The 27,907-nt window shown below is 40.6% G+C and overlaps 1 protein-coding gene across 2 annotated transcripts; it reads left to right on the forward strand.

Moving 5' to 3' along the window:
• Positions 1-3,460: 3,460 nt before the first annotated feature.
• On the forward strand, positions 3,461-27,907 carry si:ch211-214e3.5 (zinc finger protein 518A). 2 transcript variants are annotated; one of them, XM_021565557.3, is made up of 5 exons: positions 3,461-3,572; positions 3,772-3,911; positions 6,090-6,171; positions 13,373-13,453; positions 23,306-27,907. In XM_021565557.3, exon 5 carries the CDS (start codon positions 23,324-23,326, stop codon positions 27,626-27,628), a length of 4,305 nt encoding a protein of 1,434 aa, XP_021421232.2. In that variant the 5' UTR covers positions 3,461-3,572; positions 3,772-3,911; positions 6,090-6,171; positions 13,373-13,453; positions 23,306-23,323; the 3' UTR covers positions 27,629-27,907. The 2 variants fall into 2 exon arrangements, with proteins under 2 accessions (XP_021421232.2, XP_021421233.2); XM_021565558.3 differs by lacking the exon at positions 13,373-13,453 and having other exon boundaries at positions 3,464-3,572.

Raw genomic sequence — 27,907 nt, forward strand, 5'->3', positions numbered from 1 at the left:
TGTATGAAATATATGGAATATACGTGTAGCTTAGTTGGCGGAGCAATTTTTTCCATTTCCCTCTCCCCTTTTAAAATTTTTGTATCACAAAATGTAACATGATGGAGCCAGATACCTGCCAAAAGGTTGAACATATGAATTGTTAGGATCGTACGAAAATCAATACGTACATTTTTAGGATCGTAAGAAAAGCCATGTGTGAAACATGAAACGTAAACTTTAAAATAGATCTGTAAACATACAAACCCTATGTTACGACTATGAATGAACATTTACAAGTTCAATTCTTACTTTACGTATCCCTTTACTCGATAACAGATCTTTTTTTATGAGTACAAACTTTTGTCACTAATGTGGCATCTGCAAAGGACATGAACCTAACTTAGATAGTCGAGGTTAGCTAGTCAATCGAAGCAACTCTAGCCGAGACGTTGCTTGGTAACTTCCGATTTCATTTGCCGAAATAAAAGTTTAGTGCTTCTTTTAGAACTGCATTCAATAACGACATTATACCAGTAGATGGCGAAGTATAGACTTGGACCTTCAGTAAATGACATGTGAGAATGATAAAGACACAGAAGAGCCTTGTCTAGAATAACCACCTGAGCTGCAAAATAGAAAGTAAATATGATTTAGGCTAGGCCTATTCCGCTATCTAAATATGCCATGCCGTTGTGTGCTATTTAATGGCCATATAATTGCATAATCCATTTATTATAGCCACGTGGGACTATTATGGTGATCATGTAACCTAATGAATCACACTTTTTCCGGTATTTGGGAGCACGGACTGTAGGCCTTATATTAGGCATTTTGACTGTTGTATTAGTGAATTCCACTCTGTATGTAGGCTTGTTATAGCCATTTGCGTTGCACAACCCCATCACGCAGAGACTACACTACCGTTCAAAAGTTTGGGGCCAATTAGAAAAGTCCTTGTTTTTGAAAGAAAAGCAAATATTTTGACCATTAAAATAGCATCAAATTGTTCAGAAATACAGTGTAGAGATTGTTAATGTTGTAAATGTCTGCTAGCCTAGAAGGCCAGCATCCCGGAGTCACCTCTTCACTGTTGACATTGAGACTGATATTTTGCGGGTACTATTTAATTAAGCTGCCAGTTAAGGACTTATGAGGCATCTGTTTCTCAAACTAGACACTCTAATGTACTTGTCCATTTGCTCAGTTGTGCACCGGGCCCTCCCACTCCTCTTTCTATTCTGGTTAGCGCCAGTTTGTGTTGTTCTGTGAAGGGAGTAGTACACAGCGTTGTACGAGATCTTCAGTTTCTTGGCAATTTCTCGCATGGAATAGCCTTCATTTGTCAGAACAAGAATAGACTGACAAGTTTCAAGAAAGTTATTTGTTTCTGGCCATTTTCAGCCTGTAATCAAACCCACAAATGATGATGTTCTAGATACTCAACTAGTCTAAAAAAAGGCCAGTTTTATTGCTTCAGTTTCAGCTGTGCTAACATAATTGCAAAATAGTTTTCTAATGATCAATTAGCCTTTTAAAATTATAAACTTGGATTAACTAACACAAAGTGCCATTGGAACACAGGAGTGATATGTAGATATTCCATTAAAAAAAATCTGCCGTATTTTATTTTATTTAACCTTTATTTAACCAGGACGGGCTCATTGAGATTAAAATCTCTTTTTCATGAACGCCCTAGCCAAGATAGGCAGCACCAAGTCACTCCAAAAAAAAAATGAAAGACAGACAACATGAAAAACTACAAGTAATCTAGTAAAAACCATTGAATTCACAAGAGTATAAAACAGCAAATGAAAAACATTGACAGGTCAGGGAATCAGCCTCAAAATCCTTAATCAGTGAAGTATGCCGTATCCTGCTACAATAGTCATTTACAACATTAACAATGTCTACACTATATTTCTTATCAATTTGATGATATTTTAATGGACAAAAAATGTGCCTTTCTTTAAAAAACAAGGACATTTCTAAGTGACTCCAAACTTTTGAATGGTAGTGTATATCCATATCATATTATGAGACAAAACAAAATATTGATTAAGTCTTTGCTAAAACCTATTATGAGCGAAATAACCAAGGGGTCCCAAATGGTCAAGACTATCTGTAGCCTATTCTTATTGCCAGTATTTAGAGGCTATATTTAGAGGCCTGTGAGCTAGGGTCTCGTTTCAAGGTAAGCCCTATAATGACAACAGTTATAAAACACAAATAGAGTTCTAATATTGTTCCGCAAGACACCAGAACCCCAAATTATAGCCTAAATTGAAATGCCTACACGTTGAATACCTATTTGTTATTTGGATAGTCCTACATTAAACATTGCATTATTAAAGTGATAGGCTAAAGAACTTTGGAGAATTTAGATCATTTTGAATACACATGGATTTCAATAAACAAATGGATAAGACTGTTATATTCTCTTTGATTTAGTTCCTATTGCAACTCAGACACATGACTGAATGGGTGACATACTGACTGACTGAACTGAATGAAGGATGAATTAAATTAATAAATAAAAAATATCATGCATGCTCTGCACTTTATTTGGCTGGTAGGCATATAGGACTGCATTAGGGTATAATGACTCTATGACTGCATGCCTCCAGAAGGCCATTTTATGAGGTTGATGGGTGCTTTTCCGCAGGCGCATGTTGCTGTGGTGCTGCATGGAGATCATAAGCTCTTCAACTGGGTAGCAGTGTTGTGATGGAGGGAATAGCCTATACTGAGTGTGGGAATAACCTTATGCCAGACTTAGCCTACGTTAAACCTCTCCCATGGTCATATATCACGACCCGGATTCACATAAATCATATAAAATTATTTTAAATTCATAGTAACCCCTCCTACAGCATGTGCTTTGGCAAGATTTTGAGTGATGAAATAAATGTCAAAATATTCCATAGGCAAAGACTCCAGTGGTCATACATAATTCATAGATTCAGCAAACATATATTATTATTTTATGTTTCATTATTCATGGTATATACTATTGGTTATGATTGCAGACAAAGCCCAGAGAATGGGATGGTGCAATACTGAATTAGTGATATTTTGATAAGGTGCATGTCACCCAGAGATATGCCCATGTTGTAGAGATACACCTAGCGGACTGAAAGCTCACAGTTGTAGGCATATTACAGCTAATGCTATTTAGACTAGCGCTGGCAAACAAATCCATTACATTAGCTACCTAAATGTCAAGTAAACTCAACTGTGGAGTAATAGAGCAGCAGGTAGCCTAGTGGTTAGTGTCGGACTAGTAATCGAAAGGTTGCAAGATTGAATCCCTGAGCTGACAAGGTAAAAATCTGTCATTATGCCCCTGAACAAGGCAGTTAACCCACTGTTGCTAGGCCATCATTGAAAAAAATAATTTGTTCTTAACTGACTTGCCTAGTTAAATAAAGGTAAAAAAAAAAGAATAATGGAGACTTTTAACTTGAAAACGTGCAGGATAACTACTTCCGTTTTTTTATACTCCGTTTTGCTTGTTTGGGTAGCACTCCTCACAGGCCGTTTGGTGTATGCTTTTTGTTGTTGCTGAGTTGAAACTGCCTAAACTCTGAAAGGTATTATTGTATGTCAGAATTGCAACTCGAGATTTGTTCAAGCCTAAAATGTTATTCCGTAATCGTAACATGGTGTTTGTATGTTCACAGATGAAATTTCACATTCAGTTCATTTTTCACGCAAGGCTTTTCTTATGAACCTAACAATTTATATATGGATCTTCTTACGATCCTAACAATACGTACATTCAACCTTTAGGCAGGTATCTGGCTCCACAGCGGCGGCAAGCACAAACAATTGTGCAAACGCCATGATACCAAAGAAGAAGTAGTAGTAGTACCCGGATGGAGCTGTCATGGCCGCCGTCGCTGAGCTGCAAGGCTGAAGAGAAAAGGAAGGTACATTCATCAACGATAAACCTTTTTTCAACTGTAATTTTAACAATCGCAAGAGTTTACATTGCGTCGCAGTAGATAATGTCTAAATAAATCATCGCTAATCATACATTTACATTATGAGGCTTATTTCTGGCGTGGGTGGGGGCAAGCTCTATTTTGTATTCAAATAACCGGTTATTGAACAAGTTCTTACACTATAGAGTCCCAATATAAAGTATTTATTTGTCAGTGTCACGGATGAAGTTGATGAGGTACGTAGAACGATATAAATGATCAAGATTAACATTGCCCCATGCTTTCCACTGGTGTTGTAGGCTATACGTCTGCGTTTTTTCAAAGTTAGAGAATGTCGAGTCTGTAGGTAGCTAGCTACCGGAAAAGTACATTTTAAAATTGTATTTTTGTCAAGTAATTTATCTGTTTACAATGTATACACACGAGGTGGGATTTGTCTGTCTTCCACAAATATTGTTAGTTGTTGTGAAGTAACGTTAGCTTACTGAGACATAACATTGTTTGGGGGCACACACTGTACTTATTGTGTCGTTTTGCTTTGATGTGCTGAACGGTGTGGGTATGGATCCGATGTTCTGGCCCATGATGTTCTGTTGTTTGTAGGATGCAGGGAATATAATAAATATCCACAATGAACATTATCCTAGCTACTTCCTATAGGGACCCTCCTCGATAACAACACACAGACCTACACCTTTTGAAGGACATTAGTGTTAATATCATTATGCTCTCATATTGTAAAATTAATAAATTTACCACGTACTGCTATTAAATGTATATATTTTTCCACAGAAAATGTGGTAGAATTAGAGAATAGTTTATGGTTTGGTTGCCTTGTGAAACGCATGCATGAGTTGCATAGGCTAGGTTAATGCAGCAAATGTAGTATTCGTTCGCAGTGAGGATGGAAATGTGTCTTTTGGGATGGTGGCACAACTCACTCAGTTATGGCTTTCTTTAGTTGTGTAGTGCTGGGACATAACAGTATTTGTAAATCCCGGTGGCTATTTTTTCAAACATGGTCGCCAGCCAATGCTCCAGGGTCAGTTATGCAGTTTTCTTGGTTGGGTCAAAAAACATGGGTTCTGTGCTAATACCCAACCTTCGAAGGATCCTGTGCAAATAAGTCTGTGACATTAGAAAGCGAGCTATTTAGACTGCCCGTTGTGCTCGTTGACAACTATATTTTGCTTTAGCAGAATTAAGTTACGTGGCCTTTAAAGTTATAATCAAACCTACATCCTTGGAGTTGGTTGGCAGTTAGGCTATATTGGAAAAGGAGTGACCTCTTTCAATGCGTGCCTATATCCAATAATGTGATGTTAAACTTAAAGGTTGAGTAGGCCTGGGTGATACTCCGTTATATGGTATATTCCGAAATACCGACAGTATGACTTTCAATATTCCCCCCCAAAAAACATTTTATTTAGGTGTGGGGGTGTGTGGTACGCCACTGCTTATAACTAGAAGTAAGGTATAACTATAAAAAATGTGAAGGTTTGTCAAATACATTATGTCCATCTCAGGGCTCCAGCTATGCATTTGATTTGTTAGCTAAGTGGCTAGATGTCAAGATCAAGCTTATTGGTTACAGCAGATGCATCCAATCCCCTCCTGGATCAAGATCCCTGTTGCCTAATTTTTTACTTTTTTTTTTTTTTAGAAATACTGCCCCTTCTGTGCACATTCGGTAATACCATAGACAGTATGGTACAGAAACAGTATGACGGTATGAAAATCTGGATATTGCCCAATCCTAAGGTAGACTAAATAACAATATTGGGCCGACTAACGCAACAACTAAGAGCATGAAGTGTGAGGCTAAACTTCTGTGCTGTTGTCCAGCAGCTGCATCCCGTTGCAGCACAGTGAAGCGTTCATGTACAGATACTTTGACTTTGTCTTGCATCGCGCTCATCTGCAATATTATTGGTTAATCCTGCTGCTTGTGGCAATGTCACATTGCTGAGTCTCAGTTCAACCATAATCTGAATCTTACCCTTCATTCAACCATATCGATAGTCTTTACCTTTCATTCAATATTTTACCAATTTACACAAACAGAATTATGATGACAATAAATGGACATCAAAAACATGTAATCAGTCCACAGAATAAATGGAAGCACTGGTGATGTTAATCATTTTGCAATTTTTCTGACAGCTTGCGGAGCCCATCCCCACATCACCAACCCTGAGGGAGAAGACAGAACATTCATGTTAAGGCTTCCTTGGAAGGGGTAAAGGTAAATTCAAATAGTCATAATAAAAACAAAGAATGTCATTTCTGAGGTTCCTTTTTGTTGAGCAAGTATTCTATTGATGCATCCAGTTCAGTCTTGATCATTTAGTAAAATATGAATTAGGATGTGCATACAACACATACAGTAGTTATGTTTCAATCAATTTCAGTCAATACAGTTTGTCATGCTGTTCTTTAATCTTAATCTGTAAAGCCTACCATAATGTATTATCTGATACAAGGCAATTGCACCAACAAATGTGCATATGCTGTGTCGAATACTGTTTTTCTTTTAGTGGTAACATTGAGATATAGGCCTAACACAGAATTCAGTGTGGAAAAAGCCACAAGAATAAAGCATGAAACCATCTGATCTCACATTGGAACTTTGTGAAGACATCATTAGCTAGGTTTCCATCCAATTTGCAACAGATTTTCATACGAATACCATCATTTTCCAACCAGAGGTGATAATTATTGGAAAGGAAAATCAAGCTCATCACCGTGCACTTTCACCACCCTGTGAAGTTCCTCATAACTTATTACATCTGTGGCCTAATACACTGTGCATGCTTTTCCAAGTCGCAGTGGGAGGACCACACAACATAGCATCGTGTGACTAAGTAAGTTTACTTTGACATGATAGTTATTATATCAATATTTGTACATAAAAGCGGGGATGCACAGCACCAACCGCACACCTCCCCAAAATTCCCAACCAACGCGCGGCTCATCATACTGTTAGGGATGGGCAGTTGACATAATTTCACTATTCGAATAATATATACAAAATATGGATATGCATGAAAAATAAATAAATGCTCTTGACCAATCACAAATCTACCCATAAAATATTTGGAAGCCATTGGTTTTGGTTATACATATTAGAGGTCGATCGATTAATCGCCATGCTCGATTAATTAGGGCCGATTTCAAGTTTTCATAACAATTGGAAATCAGTATTTTTGGGCACCAATTTGGCCGATTTTAATAAAAAATAAATATATATGTTACCCACCTTTATTTAACTAGGCAAGTCAGTTAAGAACTAATTCTTATTTACAATGACGACCTAGCGTAACAGGCAGGCTCCTCGTACAAAATGGGTTAATTGCCTTGTTCAGGTGCAGAACGACATATTTTTACCTTGTCAGCTCGGGGATTCAATCTTGCAACCTTACGGTTAACTAGTCCAACGCTCTAACCACCTGATTACATTGCACTCCACGAGGAGCCTGCCTGTTACGCGAATGCAGTAAGAAGCCAAGGTAAGTTGCTAGCTAGCATTAAACTTATCTTATAAAAAAAAAAAACTATCAATCAATCATAATCACTAGTTAACTACACATGGTTGATGATATTACTAGTTTATCTAGCGTGTCCTGCGTTGCATATAATCGATGCGGTGGCATTCGCGAAAAAGGACTGTCGTTGCTCCAACGTGTACCTAACCATAAACATCAATGCCTTTCTTAAAATCAATACACAAGTATATATTTTTAAACCTGCATATTTAGTTAATATTGCCTGCTAACATGAATTTCTTTCAACTAGGAAAAATGGTGTCACTTCTCAGGGTAAATGCAGCAATTTGGGCCACCTAGCTCATTGCAAACTATGTGAAGACTATTTCTTCCTAGCAAAGACAGCCAACCTTGCCAAACGGGATGATTTAACAAAAGCGCATTTGCGAAAAAAGCACAATCGTTGCACAACTGTACCTAACCATAAACATCAATGCCTTTCTTAAAATCAATACACAGAAGTATATATTTTTAAACCTGCATATTTAGGTAAAAGAATTCCAGGATAGCAGGTAATATTAACCAGGTGAAATTGTGTCACTTCCTTTGCGTTCATTGCACGCGGAGTCAGGGTATATGCAACAGTTTGGGCCGCCTGGCTCATTGTGAACTAATTTGCCTGAATTTTACGTAATTATGACATAACATTGAAGGTTGTGCAATGTAACGAATAGTTAGACTTAAGGATGCCAACCGTTAGATAAAATACGGAAGGCTTCCATATTTCACTGAAAGAATACATTTTTTGTTTTCGAATTGATAGTTTCCGGATTCGACCATATTAATGACCTGTATTTCTGTGTGTTATAATTAAGTCTATGATTTGATAGAGCATTCTGACTGAGCGATGGTAGGCATCAGCAGGCTCGTAAGCATTCATTCAAACAGCAATTTTGTGCGTTTTGCACAAGTTTTTATTTTATTTTTTATAACTTTGAAATTGGCCATTAATGTGAACTTACACAATTGTCAATAACTTAATAAAACATCTGATTAGCTTAGAATAAAATAATTTATGGATATAACATTAAACAGCAGAATACTTTTTTAGTTTTAAAAAATGTGAATCCAAAGATTGAAGTGGGCTTAATGGGTACATGGGCTTAAATGCCATGTTGCATATTACATTTGACAATATAATATACATACACCCCCTGTGGATGGCAAAACACCCCCCCCCCCCCCCCCCCCCCCCCCAAAAAAAAAAAAAATTTGGGCTGCTAAAGAAAGAAATGTGTGAAGCACATGCGCTAGTAAGCAATGCCCCCCTCAAGTGCATGACGCAGCCTGTGATTTTACCTGGCGTTGCCATGGCGCCGACAGAGATGGCCGCCTCGCTTCGTGTTTCTAGGAAACTATGCAGTTTTTTGTTTTCTTACATTAGTACCCCAGGTCATCTTAGGTTTCATTACATACAGTCGAGAAGAACTACTGAATATAAGATCAGCGTCAACTCACCATCAGTACAACCAATAATATGATTTTCGCGAAGCGGATCCTGTGTTCTGCCTTTCAACCAGGACAACAGAATGGATCCCAGCCGGCGACCCAAAAAAACGACTCCGTAAAAGAGGGAAACGAGGCGGTCTTCTGGTCAGACTCCGGAGACGGGCACATCGTGCACCACTGCCTAGCATTCTTCTCGCCAATGTCCAGTCTCTTGACAACAAGGTTGATGAAATAGCCCACCCACTTTCACCTACCTCATCCCCATACTGTTTTTATTTATTTACTTTTCTGCTCTTTTGCACACCAATATCTCTACCTGTACATGACCATCTGATCATTTATCACTCCAGTGTTAATCTGCAAAATTGTAATTATTCGCCTACCTCATGCCTTTTGCACACATTGTATATAGACTCCCCCTTTGTTTTCTACTGTGTTATTGACTTGTTAATTGTTTACTCCATGTGTAACTCTGTGTTGTCTGCTCATACTGCTATGCTTTATCTTGGCCAGGTCGCAGTTGCAAATGAGAACTTGTTCTCAACTAGCCTACCTGGTTAAATAAAGGTGAAATAAAATAAATAAAATAAAAAAATCCGAGCAAGGGTAGCATTCCAGAGGGACATCAGAGACTGTAACGTTCTTTGCTTCACGGAAACATGGCTCACTGGAGAGATGCTATCGGAGGCGGTGCAGCCAGCGGGTTTCTCCACGCATCGCGCCGACAGAAACAAACATCTTTCTGGTAAGAAGAGGGGCGGGGCGTATGCCTTATGGCTAACGAGACGTGGTGTGATCACAGAAACATACAGGAACTCAAATCCTTCTGTTCACCTGATTTTAGAATTCCTCACAATCAAATGTCGACCGCATTATCTACCAAGAGAATTCTCTTCGATTATAATCACAGCCGTATATATTCCCCCCCAAGCAGACACATCGATGGCTCTGAACAAACTTTATTTGACTCTTTGCAAACTGGAATCCATACATCCTGAGGCTGCATTCATTGTAGCTGGGGATTTTAACAAGGCTAATCTGAAAACAAGACTCCCTAAATTGTATCAACATATCGATTGCGCAACCAGGGCTGGAAAAACCTTGGATCATTGTTATTCTAACTTCCGCGACGCATATAAGGCCCTGCCCCGCCCTGCCCCGCCCTCCGCTGACCACGACTCCATTTTGCTGATCCCTGCCTACAGACAGAAACTAAAACAAGAAGCTCCCACGCTGAGGTCTGTCCAACGCTGGTCTGACCAAGCTGATTCCACACTCCGAGACTGCTTCCATCACGTGGACTGGGATATGTTTCGTATTGCGTCAGATAACAACATTGACGAATACGCTGATTCGGTGTGCGAGTTCATTAGAACGTGCGTTGAAGATGTCGTTCTCATAGCAACGATTAAAACATTCCCTAACCAGAAACCGTGGATTGATGGCAGCATTCGCGTGAAACTGAAAGCGCAAACCACTGCTTTTAATCAGGGCAAGGTGACTGGTAACATGACCGAATACAAACAGTGCAGCTATTCCCTCCGCAAGGCTATCAAACAAGCTAAGCATCAGTATAGAGACAAAGTAGAATCTCAATTCAACGGCTCAGACACAAGAGGTATGTGGCAGGGTCTACAGTCAATCACGGATTACAAGAAGAAAACCAGCCTAGTCACGGACCAGGATGTCTTGCTCCCAGGTAGACTAAATAACTTTTTTGCCCGCTTTGAGGACAATACAGTGCCACTGACACGGCCTGCAACGAAGACATGCGGACTCTCCTACACTGCAGCCGAGGTGAGTAAAACATTTAAACGTGTTAACCCTCGCAAGGCTGCAGGCCCAGACGGCATCCCCAGCCGCGCCCTCAGAGCATGCGCAGACCAGCTGGCCGGTGTGTTTACGGACATATTCAATCAATCCCTATACCAGTCTGCTGTTCCCACATGCTTCAAGAGGGCCACCATTGTTCCTGTTCCCATGAAAGCTAAGGTAACTGAGCTAAACGACTACCGCCCCGTAGCACTCACTTCCGTCATAATGAAGTGCTTTGAGAGACTAGTCAAGGACCATATCACCTCCACCCTACCTGACACCCTAGACCCACTCCAATTTGCTTACCGCCCAAATAGGTCCACAGATGATGCAATCTCAACCACACTGCACACTGCCTTAACCCATCTGGACAAGAGGAATACCTATGTGAGAATGCTGTTCATCGACTACAGCTCAGCATTTAACACCATAGTACCCTCCAAACTCGTCATCAAGCTCGAGACCCTGGGTCTTGACCGTGCCCTGTGCAACTGGGTACTGGACTTCCTGATGGGCCGCCCTCAGGTGGTGAGGGTAGGTAACAACATCTCCACCCCGCTGATCCTCAGCACTGGGGCCCCACAAGGGTGCGTTCTGAGCCCTCTCCTGTACTCCCTGTTCACCCACGACTGCGTGGCCACGCACGCCTCCAACTCAATCATCAAGTTTGCGGACGACACAACAGTGGTAGGCTTGATTACCAACAACGACGAGACGGCCTACAGGGAGGAGGTGATGGCCCTCGGAGTGTGGTGTCAGGAAAATAACCTCACACTCAACGTCAACAAAACTAAGGAGATGATTGTGGACTTCAGGAAACAGCAGAGGGAACACCAACCTATCCACATCGATGGAACAGTAGTGGAGAGGGTAGTAAGTTTTAAGTTCCTCGGCATACACATCACAGACAAACTGAATTGGTCCACTCACACAGACAGCATCGTGAAGAAGGCGCAGCAGCGTCTCTTCAACTTCAGGAGGCTGAAGCAATTCGTCTTGTCACCAAAAGCATTCACAAACTTCTACAGATGCAATTGAGCTCGGGTGCATCCTGTTTCCATTGCTCATACTTAAAATGATTCTACAACTTGATTGCAGTCCACCTATGGTAAATTCAATTGATTGGACATGCTTTGGAAAGGCACACACATGTCTATCTATATAAGTGTATGTCAGAGCAATCTCCAAGCCATGAGATCGAAGGAATTGTCTGTAGAGCTCCGAGTCAGGATTGTGTCGAGGCACAGATCTGGGGAAGGGTACCCAAACAATTCTGCAGCATTGAAGGTCCCCAAGAACACAGTGGCCTCTATTGTTCTTAAATAGGAGAAGTTTGAAACCACCAAGACTCTTCCTAGAACTGGCCGCCCGGCCAAACTGAGCAATTGGGGTAGAAGGGCCTTGGTCAGGGAGGTGACCAAGAACCCGATGGTCACTCTGACAGAGTTCTAGAGTTACTCTGTGGAGATGGGAGAACCTTCCAGAAGGACAACCATCTCTGCAGCACGCCACCAATCAGGCCTTTATGGTAGAGTGCAGTGAAGGCACATGACAGCCTGCTTGGAGTTTTCCAAAAGGCACCTAAAGGACACCCGAACCATGAGAAACAAGATTCTCTGATCTGATGAAACCAAGATTGAACTCTTTAGCTTGAATGCCAAGCGTCACTTCTGGAGGAAACTTGACACCATCCCTATAGTGAAGCATGGTGGTGACAGCATCATGCTTTGAGGATGTTTTTCATTGGCAGGGACTGGGATACTAGTCAGGATCAAGGGAAAGATTAATGGAGCAAAGTACAGAAAGATCCTTGATGAAAACCTGCTCCAGAACACTCAGGACCTCAGACTGGGGTGAAGGTTAAACTTCCAACAGGACAACGATCCTATGCACACAGCCAAGACATCGCAGGAGTGGCTTCGGGATAAGTCTCTGAATGTCCTTTGCTACAGGTGGACTCCAAGTTGTAAAAACGTCACAAGGATGACCAATGGAAACCGGATGCACCTGAGCTCAATTTCTAGTCTTATAGCAAAGGATCTGAATACTTATTTACATTAGGTATTTCTGTTCCTAAACCTGTTCGCTTTGTCATGCGGTATTGTGTGTAGATTGCGGAAAAACATTAATCCATTTTAGAATAAGGCTGTAACAAAATGTGGAAAAACTCAAGGGGTCTGAACTTTTCGAATGCACTGTATCTGCCTTGTAAAGCAAACGTATTCAGATTTCAGTTGAGATCTATTGACAGCATTGGGTGTTTTGTCATTTATGCTTGGCTATTCTAAGAATATCTTAACATTGTCAGAATGACATGACCAATGTTGAATATAGGGGAAACTCCGCTTTCCAACTGTGTCATATGACTGTGTCATATGTATTTCTCAATGCCAAATTCTGAGCACTTGTGAGGCGGTTTACAACAGGAGTATTTAGCTTTGGTTTATTAACACACCCGTTCATTTGCAGTTATTCTGTTTTTTTTAGGACATCGGACATGACAATGACATTAATAGATGCTAAATAGTTAACTAGCCAGGCTACACAATATGTTTTGAATTAGCTATCTAGTCTGTCTGTTTGTCTTATTATTTTATAGCCTACATGCTGTAATCTCTCTCTCTCTCTCTCTCACAGGTGACTCATACATCTTTACTTTTCCAGGATTTTCATGACTGTACAAACCTTGTTTGCTGACCCAAGACTTGCTATAACTGGGTAAATAACTCAATAACTAGTAAGGAATATCAGCACTTTGATCTCAAAAGCTTTTAATCTTGGGACCGCAAGTGATTGACAGATCGCCTTTCAATGCAATATAATTATATTCTGATGCGATCTGCAGAAATCGGTTGATTTAAAAAGCAATGTACACTTAAATGTATATTCTGCTTGTCTGATATTTTTTTGACTTGCCCCAGTGTTAATGTCGAAACCTGTTCCGCTGAAGGCTACTATCAACTATTAATAAAAGTTGCTCTCTCTAATGCATCAGCTACAATTTTTCAACACAACTTTGAATTTTTTTAAACTTCTTCCACGAGATGCACCATCAAATTTCTCTCCCAAAATAATAGCCGATAACTTGTGATAGTTATTAGTAGTTATTTGTGATGTAACTGCCCCACACTCCAAGGTTGATATAGTGGGGTAATCAGACCAGATATTTTAATGTTAACCTTTTGACTATATCTCACCGCTTCACTTTAGTAAAACGCTTTAATCCTCTTCCACAAAAATAATTTTCTTAATGGGAAAGTTACCATCTTGTTACTGATTTTATATATTTCATGATTTGAAGTGAATAAATATTCACTTTGTGGACTTGAGTGTGACAAACAGGCATATGTCACTTAAAGGGTAACTTCATTATCTCCAGCACAATACTAGTGTCAACATATGTGAAAATGGCGCTTTTCTAAGTTTTGTAGAAACAAATACATTTTTAATGTTACATCTGACAATATCATCAGTTTAAACATTAATTTAAAAAACGTGATTTTCAAACACTGAGATTTGTGGTGATGTGGGGAGCAAGCAAATACCTGCCCTTGGGCTAGCAGCAGGTTTTGAAAATCCCATCCTGTGATGTCACAGAGAAGCATTTTTTTTATGACCTTGTTAACCACAGATCATAGAAACATGCTGTTTTCACATGTAGAAACTGGTTTGGTGCTGGAGATCATGAATATGAGGTTGAAAAGTGGTGGAATTGCCCTTTTAGCCCTTTGACATGTACCAACAAACGGGTGTGATCATTCTACGGTGGTCCCTACAGGGTACGCTGAAACCTCTTTCCAGTTTTGATTGATGCAACAGTCAGTGTTTCAGCTGGCCACTGTTTTTTCACAGAAATATTTTGCACAGCAGTCCTTACAAAGTTGTCATGAATGTGACCAGTTTATTTTTGGATGCAATGTTCAGACAGTCACAGAAGTAGCGACAGCATAACGCAATCATCCAAACCGGAAAATGTAGGCTATATTAGTCCTAACTCTGTGGAAAGATTGACGTAACACAAGTGGTCATATTTAGCTAACACTCAGCTGACATAAAGCACAATATGAATTAGCTAGTAGAAATTACTATTCACAGTTCATCACATCACGGTTGAGCTCACCATTGATAAAAATAGAGAAACACTTCGATGTGTAGTAATCCGACGATGGGTAGTTTTCGCGCGCCACCATGTTTGTTTTTTCATGACAACCAAAGATAACAGGAGACCAGATGAGTTTGGTCTGTTTGCAGTATGCATGTTGAAGGGGTGTGTCATCTACGATCATTCACTTCCGGAAGTTTACTTGAAAGATGCGTGAACCATTCCTTCACCTTATTATAACATAACTTTGGTCTGACAGAAGTTTACATGATACCCAGAATGCATTGTATAATGTCAACAAACAGCATTAGCTCATCATAATCAGTACAACCTTCAAAAAAGTACAGTGGCTTGCGAAAGTATTCTCCCCCATGACATTTTTCCTATTTTGTTGCCTTACACCCTATAATTAAAAAGGGATTTTTTTTGGGTGATTTGTATCATTTGATTTACACAACATGCCTACCACTTTGAAGATGCAAAATATTTTTTATTGTGAAACAAACAAGAAATAAGACAAAAAACAGAACTTGAGCGTGCATAACTATTCACCCACCTTTTGCAGCAATCACAGCTGCAAATCTCTTGGGGTATGTCTCTATAAGCTTGGCACATCTAGCCGCTGGGATTTTTGCCCATTCTTCAAGGCAAGTTGTATGGGTTCTGCTGCTGTACAGCAATCTTTAAGTCATACCACAGATTCTCAATTGGATTGAGGTCTGGGCTTTGACTAGGCCATTCCAAGACATTTAAGTGTTGCTTTAGCAGTATGCTTAGGGTCATTGTCCTGCCAGAAGGTGAACCTCTGCCCCAGTCTCAAATCCCTTAAGGATTTCCCTGTATTTAGCGCCATCCATAATTTCTTCAATTCTGACCAGTTTCCCAGTCCTTGCCGATGGCGGGGGGGGGGGGGGGGGAGTATCCCCACAAGCATCCCCACAGTGAAGCATGGTGTTCTCGGCTTAACCTCTCTAGGGTATGTGGGACGCTAACGTCCCACCTGGCCAACATCCAGTGAAAGTGCAGGGCGCCAAATTCAAACAGAAATCTCATAATTAAAATTCCTCAAACATACATGTATTATACACCATTTTGAAGTTAAATTTGTTGTTAATCCCACCACAGTGTCCGATTTCAAAAAGGCTTTACGATAAAAGCATACCATGAGATTATGTGAGGTCAGTACCTAGTCACAAAAAAAATTCCAGCCAAAGAGAGGAGTCACAAAAAGCAGAAATTGAGAAAATGAATCACTAACCGTTTGATGATCTTCATCAGATGGAACTCACAGGACTTCATGTTACACAATACATGTATGTTTTGTTCGATAAAGTTAATATTTATATCCAAACATCTCTGTTTACATTGGCGCGTTATGTTTTGCCTCCAAACCATCCGGTGAAAGTGCAGAGAGCCACGTTAATTTACAGAAATACTCATCATAAATGTTGATGAAAATACAACTGTTATGCATGGAATTAAATATATACTTCTCCTTAATGCAACCGCTGTGTCAGATTTCAACAAAGCTTTACGGAATAAGCACACCATGGAATAATCTGAGTACAGCGCTCAGAGACCAAAACAAGCAATACAGATACCCGCCATGTTATGGAGTCAACAAAAGTCAGAAATAGCATTATAAATATTCACTTACCTTTGATCTTCATCAGATTGCACTCCCAGGAATCCCAGTTCCACAATAAATGTTAGTTTTGTTCAATAAAGTCTATATTTTATGTCCAAATACCTCCTTTTTGTTCGCATTTATTACAGTAATACAAATACGCAGGCACTAGGTCCAGACAAAGTCAAAAAGTTATATTACAGTTCGTAGAAACATGTCAAACGATCTATATAATCAATCTTTAGGATGTTTTTATCATGAATCTAAAATAATGTTTCAACCGGAGAACTCCTTTGTCTTTAGAAATGAAAGGGAACGGAGCTAACTCTCACGGGCGCACGCCTGACTGAGCACATGGCCTTCTGGCAGACCCATTACTCAATCAGCTCTCATTCTCTCCCACTTCACAGTAGAAGCCTGAAACAAGGTTCTAAAGACTGTTGACATTTAGTGGAAGCCTTAGGAAGTGCAATATGACCCCACAGACACTGTATATTGGATAGGCTAAGACTTGAAAACCTACAAACCTCAGATTTCCCACTTCCTGGTTGGATTTTTTCTCAGGTTTTTGACTGCCATATGAGTTCTGTTATACTCACAGACATCATTCAGAGTGTTTTATATCCAAATCTACTAATAATATGCATATCCTAGCATCTGGGCCTGAGTAGCAGGCAGTTTACTCTGGGCACGCTTTTCATCCGGACGTGAAAATGCCCCCTACCCCAAAGAAGTTAAAGTGGTCCAGATACTCCAATCTCCACTGTGGAGCTTTGCAGCTCCTTCAGGGTTATCTTTGGTCTCTTTGTTGCCTCTCTGATTAATGCGCTCCTTGCCTGGTCCGTGAGTTTTGGTGGGCGGCCCTCTTGGTAGGTTTGTTGTGATGCCATATTCTTTCAAATTTTTAATAATGGATTTAATGGTGCTCCGTGGGATGTTCAAAGTTTTGGATATTTTTTTTTATAACCTAACCCTGATCTGTAATTCTCCACAACTCATGTTGCCGCTTCCTTGGGGATGCCCCTTGTTTAGTGGTGTTGTAGACTCTGGGGCCTTTAATAACCTCTTGGGGCTAGGGGGCAGAATTTTCACTTTTGGATAAATAGCAGGCCCAATTTAAACTTCCTGCTACTCATGCCAAGAATTTAAGATATGCATATTATTCATATATTTGGATAGAAAACACTCTGACATTTATAAAACTGTTTGAATTATGTCTGTGAGTATAACAGAACTTATGTAGCAAGCAAAACCCCAAGGACTAACTGTTCAAAATTATTTATTTTCCTCTCTCTGTTCCCTGAGATGTCATTGCCAAGGGATATTTCTTAGGACCTGTTTTCAGTTCCTACCGCTTCCACTGGATGTCACCAGTCTTTGGAATTTGGTTGAGGTTATTCCTTTGGGCAATAAATAAGTAGGCCAACTAGGAACTGGGTACACTGTTGAGAGTTGCGAAAGACGTGAAAAGTATCGCTGGTTTGTTTTCATTCCTGTATGGAACACAGAAAGACCAGTCTACAATTTGATCGATTTATTAATGTTTAAAAATACCCAAAGTTGTAGTTTATAGGCAACTTTTTAAATATTTTGTAGTGACGTTGCGTTTTTTGTAAGCTTTTTTTTCTGGATCAAACGCGCTTTATAAATGGACATTTTGGATATATATGGACGGAATTAATCGAACAAAAGGACCAATTGTGATGTTTATGGGACATATTAGAGTGCCAACAAAAGAGGCTCGTCAAAGGTAATGCATGTTTTTTATATTTTATTTCAGCATTTTGTGTAGCTCCTGCAGGGTTGAAATATGCTAATCCCTTTGTTTACTGCTGGTGCTATCATCAGATAATAGCTTCTTATGCTTTCACTGAAAAGCATCTAAAAAATCTGACATGTTGGCTGGATTCACAACGAATGTAGCTTTAATTGAGTATCTTACATGTGTGATTTAATGAAAGTTTGAATTTTATAGTATTTTATTTGAATCTGGCGCTCTGCATTTTCTCTGGCAATTGGCCAGTTGAGACATTTGCGTCCCGCCTATCCCAAAGAGGTTTTAAGAAAAGGTGCATGTATACTGAGATCATATGACAGATCATGTAACACTTAGATTGCACACAGGTGGACTTTATTTAACTAATTATGTTACTTGGTTGCACCAGATCTTATTTAGGGGCTTCATAGCAAAGGGGTGAATACATATGATCACACCACTTTTCAGTTTTACATTTTTTAGAATTCTTTGAAACAAGTATATATTTTTTTTAAATTTCAACTTGGACTATTTTGTTTATGTCCATTACATGAAATCCACATAAATATTAATTTAAATTATAGGTTGTAATGCAACAAAATAGGAAAAACACCAAGGGGGATGAATATGTTTGCAAGGCACTATTACAAACATGCATACATACAGTGGGGCAAAAAAGTATTTAGTCAGCCACCAATTGTTCAAATTCTCCCACTTAAAAAGATGAGAGGCCTGTAATTTTCATATTAGGTACATATATTAGGTACACATATTAGGTACACACAAACTATGACAGACAAAATGAGAGAAAAAATCCAGAAAATCACATTGTAGGATTTTTTGTGAATTTATTTGCAAATTATGGTGGAAAATAAGTATTTGGTCACCTACAAACAAGCAAGATTTCTGGCTCTCACAGACCTGTAACTTCTTCTTTAAGAGGCTCCTCTGTCCTCCACTCGTTACCTGTATTAATGACACCTGTTTGAACTTGTTATCAGTATAAAAGACACCTGTCCACAACCTCAAACAGTCACACTCCAAACTCCACTATGGCCAAGACCAAAGAGCTGTCAAAGGACACCAGAATCAAAATTGTAGATCTGCACCAGGCTGGGAAGACTGAATCTGCAATAGGTAAGCAGCTTGGTTTGAAGAAATCAACTGTGGGAGCAATTATTAGGAAATGGAAGACATATAAGACCACTGATAATCTCCCTCGATCCGGGGCTCCACGCAAGATCTCACCCCGTGGGGTCAAAATGATCACAAGAACGGTGAGCAAAAATCCCAGAACCACACTTGGGGACCTAGTGAATGACCTGCAGAGAGCTGGGACCAAAGTAACAAAGCCTACCATCAGTAACACACTACGCCGCCAGGGACTCAAATCCTGCAGTGCCAGACACATCCCCCTGCTTAAGCCAGTACATGTCCAGGCCCGTCTGAAGTTTGCTAGAGAGCATTTGGATGATCCAGAAGAAGATTGGGAGAATGTCATATGGTCAGATGAAAACCAAAATATAACTTTTTGGTAAAAACTCAACTCGTTGTGTTTGGAGGACAAAGAATGCTGAGTTGCATCCAAAGAACACCATACCTACTGTGAAGCATGGGGGTGGAAACATCATGCTTTGGTGCTGTTTTTCTGCAAAGGGACCAGGACGACTGATCCGTGTAAAGGAAAGAATGAATGAGGCCATGTATCGTGAAATTTTGAGTGAAAACCTCCTTCCATCAGCAAGGGCATTGAAGATGAAACGTGGCTGGGTCTTTCAGCATGACAATGATCCCAAACACACAACACAACGAAGGAGTGGCTTCGTAAGAAGCATTTCAAGGTCCTGGAGTGGCCTAGCCAGTCTCCAGATCTCAACCCCATAGAAAATCTTTGGAGGGAGTTGAAAGTCCGTGTTGCCCAGCAACAGCCCCAAAACATTACTGCTCTAGAGGAGATCTGCATGGAGGAATGGGCCAAAATACCAGCAACAGTGTGTGAAAACCTTGTGAAGACTTACAGAAAACATTTGACCTCTGTCATTGCCAACAAAGGGTATATAACAAAGTATTGAGAAACTTTTGTTATTGACCAGATACTTATTTTCCACCATAATTTGCAAATAAATTAATAAAAAATCCTACAATGTGATTTTCTGGATTTTTTTCTCATTTTGTCTGTCATAGTTGAAGTGTACCTATGATAAATTACAGGCATCATCAAGTGGGAGAACTTGCACAATTGGTGGCTGACTAAATACTTTTTTGCCCCACTGTACATACATGCATACTGTATGCTACAGTAGAAACAACACAATATATAGAAAATAAGGCACTTGCTTTGATTTGAAATGTGTGCGTTCCTAAGTCATTATTTGTAAGGAAAACAACCATGAAGGCAATGCGAGCACCAGCCAGATAATGTGCCAGTCTGCGTACTTGTTCTGCGGAAACAGTGGGGAAGTGCTTAGGCTCTCCTCCCAGAGAGGACAAGAGAGAAGTTTGTCCGGCTTAGTAAAGCTCTATACTTAAATATTTTGAACAGTTAAATGGGCTACTTCTATGTGAATTATTGAGGCGGAACACCCCTAAATTTAAACTGCATTCTGACATCACGTGCATAAAACAACTCACGCTGGGGCGACCGTTAGAGATATTTGGAATTCACACGTGAAAAAGGTTTGAATGTAATTTAAAAATCATTTATTTTTTTCTATTTTGTTTAGTTTTTCCCAGGTTAAGGTTTTTGGTCACACAAACACACATTTTGTTTACTAGAAGAACATCCAATTTTGTTGTGCTTTAAGCATTGTTGTGGACTTAAAACATCTGGAAACTACCTTGGAGGTCTAGGAAAAATCTAATAAATGTAGATTTTGGGGTGCAGTTACCCTTTTAATGTATTGTGTGCATCAGCAAATTAATGTTTGTTTAGCTATGTTTCTGTAGCGGTTGTGATGTGATTGCAGTGTTTGCAAAACAAATGGCCACTGGATTGATGCAAATAATCACTATCATTCTGCCAGGTAGGCATAGGCTAGCTAATTTCTAGTTAACATTTGAGAATGCCTTTCCATCTCTACCAGAAGATGGTTATCATTAGTGTAACAGTATAGCTTCCGTCCCTCTCCTCGCCCCAACCTGGGCTCGAACCAGGGACCCTCTGCACACAGACAACTGACACCCACGAAGCATCGTTACCCATCGCTCCACAAAAGCCGCGGCCCTTGCAGAGCATGGGGAACCACTACTTCAAGGTCTCAGAGCGAGTGACGTCACCGATCGAAACGCTATTAGTGCGCACCACCGCTAACTAGCTAGCTATTTCACATCAGCTACATTAGCATCTTTGCTAAATGCTACACAAAGCATAGGGTTACCACAGCCACAAATTGTAAGTAGGTTATTCTGTAAAAATTCATGAAAACAAACATTTTGCTTCTTGGCATACGTTTAGCAGTGTGATTACGGTTAGGTTTAAAAACAGATTTTAAGAAGATAATTTGTAGAATATTCAGGTTTAAGACTTTGTAGCTGTGGTAAATAGTGATGACCAAAATGTAGGCATACACGCATACCGCAGACATAGATCATAGTCAATCGATGTATTTGCATTGGGCATGAACGCGGGAGGTTGAGACTTTGGAGGCAGTAAACAGTGGGGAAATTGATTGGCAAAATTCTGAATGACGGCCACAGCACATAGCCTTTCTAAGTCATGGAAGGGTAATGTCATATCAAGTCTTTTGACCACACTCCTTATATCCCTTTAAAGCTTACAAAGAGGGTTGTCAAACTATTTTTTAAATGTCTTTTGTTTTGACCTCTGTCTTAACATGTACTCTGTTTTGTATTGTCTTTTGAAAGGTTGTGGTGTCAGGTGTCCATCAGATTGAAAGCCATGTGATTAAGATTTACTGTAAGATTTCCAAATACGCTGATGATTTGGACCCTTGTTTACATGTTTGGTGTTGTGCCTGCCATCGGTTGTTGAACTGCATATACTTGAAATCAGGTTATCAGGTCTCTATGACTAAATATAGTATGTTTGTTCATGTCTTAAAGGATCATAGTTTTACTTTTTTTTATGAAGCTTTTTTTTAAAGAACAATGCAACAATTTGAAACATTGTTCCCTTGTCATGTGAGACTCCTTCCAACTTAGCATTAATATAGCATTCATATCATCTTTTTGAATGGTTTTGATTTCCTTAAACTAAAATGATAGCAGGTTTTCCTTTTGGGATTTTACCTGGACTCCGTCCATTTAAAGTAATAGGCATACCAGCAAAGTAATATGAGTTGTAATGTTATTATGCCCTTTCTGAAAAATCCATTGAACATTTTCTACTGTGTCTGAATCATTGCATTAGGTCAAGTCAGCTGGGCCATTTAGCATGCAGCAATATGTCCATTATTATATTGCTTGATTCAATTAAGGTTTTTAAAGAAGCACTATGCAGAAATCGCTTTGCCATTTCCTGGTTGCTAAACTTCTAATAGTTTAGCAACCAGGAAACGGGACAAAAATATTGTCTTTTCAGTGGTTTGAAGTTTGTGTACAAAACCGAAAGTAAAAGACGCAAAAACAAAACTTAAGAACGGGAAGCACAGAAATGGCGCAGACAGAACAGATCTATTGTTTCTTAGACTTGCTTTCTATGAGTGACAGATCTATTACACACATTTCTATGTGAATTTGGTAGGGTCGTCCACAGTTACATATTGCAGGTTTAAGTCATAACCGGAGCCATTCAAGAACAGCTGTAACATCAGTAGAACCTGTGCTTGTCAGTTAGTAATTCTGTAACAAATCACACAATACATTGAATAGATTCCATAGAGGGTCATGTCATAAGTAACCATTTATTTTTGTCCACAAACCAGATTTACAATTTATTTTTCACATTTGTGACGATTTAGTTTTCACACAATTTCTCCATTGACACCAATGCCTGATTTGCAAGGTCAGTCAGAATACCCAAGTTGTGATTGACTGACTGTTCAATCAAAGGCAGTTTCCGTAGTGAGGAAGATGTCTTGGGCTGGTAGATTGCATGTTTGTGACACTCGTTTCTCTTGTTCATAGGAGCCTGTATATTGAAGCATGGAAGAGAACCTGATGACACAGGATGATCCCGCTGAAAGCCATGATGACATCATGGAGGCTGAGGAAGAAAAGGAATCCACAAAGGACCACACAGACCAGATGGCAGGTCAAACTTCTGTGTTGCCATGTAGTGACCAATGTGACCCCGATGAAACATCTGAAGAGTCGGGTAGTTACAAGACAGACAGAAAAGCATCTATGAAGTCCCCATGTAAAATACAGCAGGGTGCAGTCTTCTCTGGGAAAATACTTAGCTTTGGGTGTTCAGAGTGTAAGGGTGAAGCTACCTACAGCCCCAATGACCTCCTCAAACATTTTCAGGTGGCCCACAAGGGAACCCTGCCGACGTATCCGTGTGACTTGTGTGGCTTTGCCACAAATGAGTTCCCTGCACTTCAGCGCCATCGGATTGGGCACAGGAACACTTTAGTCACATGCGAGATCTGTAATGATGATGTACAGTACTCTCTCCTCCTGCTCACTAGACACTATATCATGTCTCACAGCCAGAATGGCCACTTTCACTGTGAAAAATGTGAATTTTCAACAGTTGACGCAGGAACATTTGTGCAGCACATCCATCATCACAATGAGAGCCAGCTCAAATGTATGAAATGTCAACATGTGAGCTCTAACCGAGGTGAGCACCAGAGGCACCTAAAACTCTACTCGGGTACCTTCCCCCTCACGTGTCTGGTCTGTGGATATGGGACAGCACGGAGAGAATACCTCACAAAGCACATGGTAACTGTCCATGGTGAGGAGGCAGACAATAAAAATGTATGGAGAGCAACGGAGGACAGCAACAATACCCTGGTAAACTCCTCTCCAGGATTAAAACTCCTGCTGAAGAAAAGTCTTGCTGCAGGTGGTCAATCAAAGGAATCCCAGTGGATGTCAAAACTGAATTCTCTTCCTGGAGTGGGTTTACATAACCAAAATGGAAGGGTGCTGAAACCAGAGAAAACATTGGAATCCCAACAGTTTCATGAAAGGGCTGTAGGCGTGAAAAAGGACAGTAAGAAATGGTTCAAAGGCGCTCTTAAGAATGAGCAACAAATTGACTCCCAGGCAGTATCATCTATACCACCACCAAAGAACCAGGAAGGTTTTGACAGTTATGGGGCTGACGCCCTAAACCCCAACAACTCCAATGGACTAACTGTTCTCATGGTCAAAAATAAAATCTCTATTCCACCTAACTGTACTACAAAAGTAATGGGCTTCAAGATGGTTGACGGTAAAAAGCATTTAGTTCTCAAAGTTATACCAACAGCAAAGCCAGAGTTCTCCGCAGAAAATGACATTTTATCTACAGAGCAAGAAGTGGACTGCCCAATGATAGGCACTACCTCTGATGGAAGTAAATGCTCAGACACGGCTGAAAATGGGGAAAATACTAGCTCCCCTTACTTGGCTGTTCTAAGCCCCTCAGGGACTGATAGTGATGCTGCAATTTCAGTACAAGTGAAGCCAGAGGAAGAAGACGTTAGCATTGAGGAGACATTGCCCAAACTGGAGAAACTAGCACAGAAAGCAAAACACACAGTGGAGCAGAGGATTGATAAACAACATACGTTTAAGGGTGACCAGATTCCTTCCTTGGCAGTTTCTCCAATGACTAAAGAGTCAGATCACTCCACGATTGAGAACGGTAAACTGAGTAATAATACAGCAGACAAAATGTCTGCTTATTCAAGCCCTAATGTGACTGCTGTGGAGCTCCTTCCAGCCAAAATACTCACACATAATACCATGCCTTCTGAATCAGCTTATGAGACTATGCTTCCCAAACCAGTTTCTGAAGAGACAATCAACATGCTTGGAGTTGGTGACATGAGTACAGCTACTGCTGATAAGATCAGTGACCCCATCAATGGAAATTCGTCTCGGCCCAAAGGAGAGACGTTACCCTCCAACAACAAACCTAAGACTCCCTCAGAACCCATGACTGGTGACATCCAACCTTCTAATGATACTGCTGAGAAGACTCATTCAGTTATCAAGGAGATGGATCCTTCTGATTCTACGTCCGATAAGATTCATTCCAGTGTGGCTGCTAAAACTGAAACTTTATCGCCAGATCTGACGGCCCAACTGGAGTCACACCCAGCTGAATTTGTCAACTCCAGAGAGACCGATATTAATGCTGAAAATAAGAATTCTCCTAACCAAGAGTTGTTTAGTTTTCATAATTACTCAAAGGAAACATCAAGCATTTCCTCCAACTCAACACAACCTTGTAAAAATCCATCAGAGCTTTCGACAGAGGATGAAAGTGTTTGGATGAAAGAATGGAGTTTGACATTGGCTGCATCCCCACAACCTCCAGATGAGGGGTCTGGAAATGGGGAAGCGGAGACAGAGAATGTAATGGAAAGCGTGTCAGACTGTGGCGTTGAGGTCGACGAGTGCATAGCTATTGTAGAGGATCTGGCCACCCCAGTGGAAACTGAGAAGGCAAATCATGGACACTCTGGGTCTACACAAGTCCAACCTACTGTAAAAATGGAGGAGTGTGTTCCTTTGTTGGAAAGGGCAACAGGGAGCATAAGTAGTTTGGCTGTCTTGGGTCGCATACTGGAGGAGCATTCGGATGCTATCATTAGCCACCAGCTTGAAAAAGATAGAATAAGCTGCTCAGCTGCCAGCCACGATTCTGTCAAGCCACCTACGACTATGCTAAGGATCCTTAAAACAGCAGAGGGAAAGCAGCAGATGTTGTTACAGACTGCAAAGAACCGGTATGCTGTACCTGTGCAGCTCCAAGGCAACCCAGGGTTCAAGCTGATAACCAAATCTACTCCTCATATCAATGTGTCCTATGTTAAGCCAGGAATTGAAAGACAGAATAAAACCACAGGGCTGGCACTCACCCTCAATGGAGGAAGTTTCAGCATTCTAGGACAGACTGTAGGTGCTAGTGAAAAAGGTGCTATGCTGTTGTCTACTGTTCAGCCTGGATCTAGCACTAGTGGAAGCCACTACCTAGTCAACAGCACAGCTCTTAAAGGTCCTCTTGTCTTGTCAGGTGCAGCACATAGTTCTACTGGAGAAAATACCATAAAGTCACCGCAGACTTGTTACTTAGTCCAGAGGCCAGTCCCTGTAGGACAGGCCCCCCACAATGCTGGTAACAAATTGGCACGCTTAAGCTCGCAGTCTCCACTTTTGTCCCGTCCAGTTCTGGCAATGTCTGCAAACTCAGTGAACAGATCCACTGCATTGCACACTGGGCAACAAGCCTTCTTGGTTAGGTATATCTCTACCGCTAAGTCAGGGATGCTTATGAATAGTCCTGATGGGAAGTCTGTGAACCAGAAAGGTCAACCTAATGAAAGTAGGGGAAATAAAGTTGTATATAAGATAGTCAGAACTGCCAATGGTAGCGCGTTCCTTTCTGGTGGTACACATTCCTCAGCCAACAAGCCCATTTATCTGGCCACAAATTCCACACAGATGCCATGTTTTCTGATGTCATCAAATAAAGTCTCATCGGGAGTGAAAAAACTGATATCCATACAAAATGCCTCCCACAACCCTGTCACGGCCTCACAGCTCTCAAATCTTCTTTCCCCCCAATCCAACTTGCAAGGTAGGGTCAGGCAGATAACGGACGTAGGTCTGAATAAATCCCCCCTTGACCCAAGGCCAGGTCGCCAGCTAAGTCAAAGGAAGAGGCGCAGGAAAGCATTGTGTGATGAACTCCCAGAGCACTTGACTAAAGCGAGGAGGCTCTCGAGCAAGGCGGTAACTGAAAAAGGGTCTCCCTTGCTCTGGGAGCCTGTACCCAAAGATGCAGAGAGGACACTGAGACTGTATCCATTCAGTTCACTACAAGAGATTAAGTGCCCTCGCCGAAATCAGCCGGTAGTTGTTCTCAACCATCCTGATACAGACATTCCTGAAGTGGCCAGTATCATGAGGTCCGTCAACAGGTACAAAGGTGCTGTTTCCAAGGTGGTACTGTCTCAAAACACAGTTCAAGCTCTGGCTGAACTCTGCCCAGCCAGACTTCTGGGGAAAAGCTCCAAGGCTAAATGTCCCTCGTCACAAAGCAGTGGCTCCAGACTTAAGACTTCAAAAAGCAGAGTCCGAGAGCGATTTCTGTTGAAACTGAAGTTTAGAAAGTCTAGCAGGAAAAAGTATGAGGTGGTGAAGTCCTCATTTAGAGGTACAGAGAGGTCATCAATGTTTGCCTGCTGGTTTTGTGGTCGACTCTTCAAGAACCAAGAGGAGTGGATTGGCCACGGCCAGCGGCATCTCATGGAGGCGACCAGAGACTGGAATAAGCTGTTTTAAAGCTGTTACAAAGCCCCTGGATTGGCCCACATACCGTCCTATAGAGTGGAACAAATGGAGAGGTTAAAGCATTTTTAAAATTACTTATCAGTATACTTTATTCTTATAACGGTGTATATTCCCATAAATGCCCTAATAGCTATGATTGAATCACGGTTGTTGATGTGTGGTGTAAACTGAAACACGTACCAGTCGAGTTTGGACACACCTACTCATTTAAGGGTTTTTCTTTATTTGTACTATTTTCTAAATTGAACAATAATAGGGAAGACATAAAAA

The sequence above is a fragment of the Oncorhynchus mykiss genome, chromosome 16, assembly GCF_057628025.1.
Source record: "Oncorhynchus mykiss isolate SJ-2025 chromosome 16, ASM5762802v1, whole genome shotgun sequence".
Lineage (NCBI taxonomy): Eukaryota > Metazoa > Chordata > Actinopteri > Salmoniformes > Salmonidae > Oncorhynchus > Oncorhynchus mykiss.

What these genes read in the sequence shown, in the direction of transcription:
- si:ch211-214e3.5 (XM_021565557.3), top strand. Translation starts at nt 23,324, where the DNA reads ATGGAAGAGAACCTGATGACACAGGATGATCCCGCTGAAAGCCATGAT.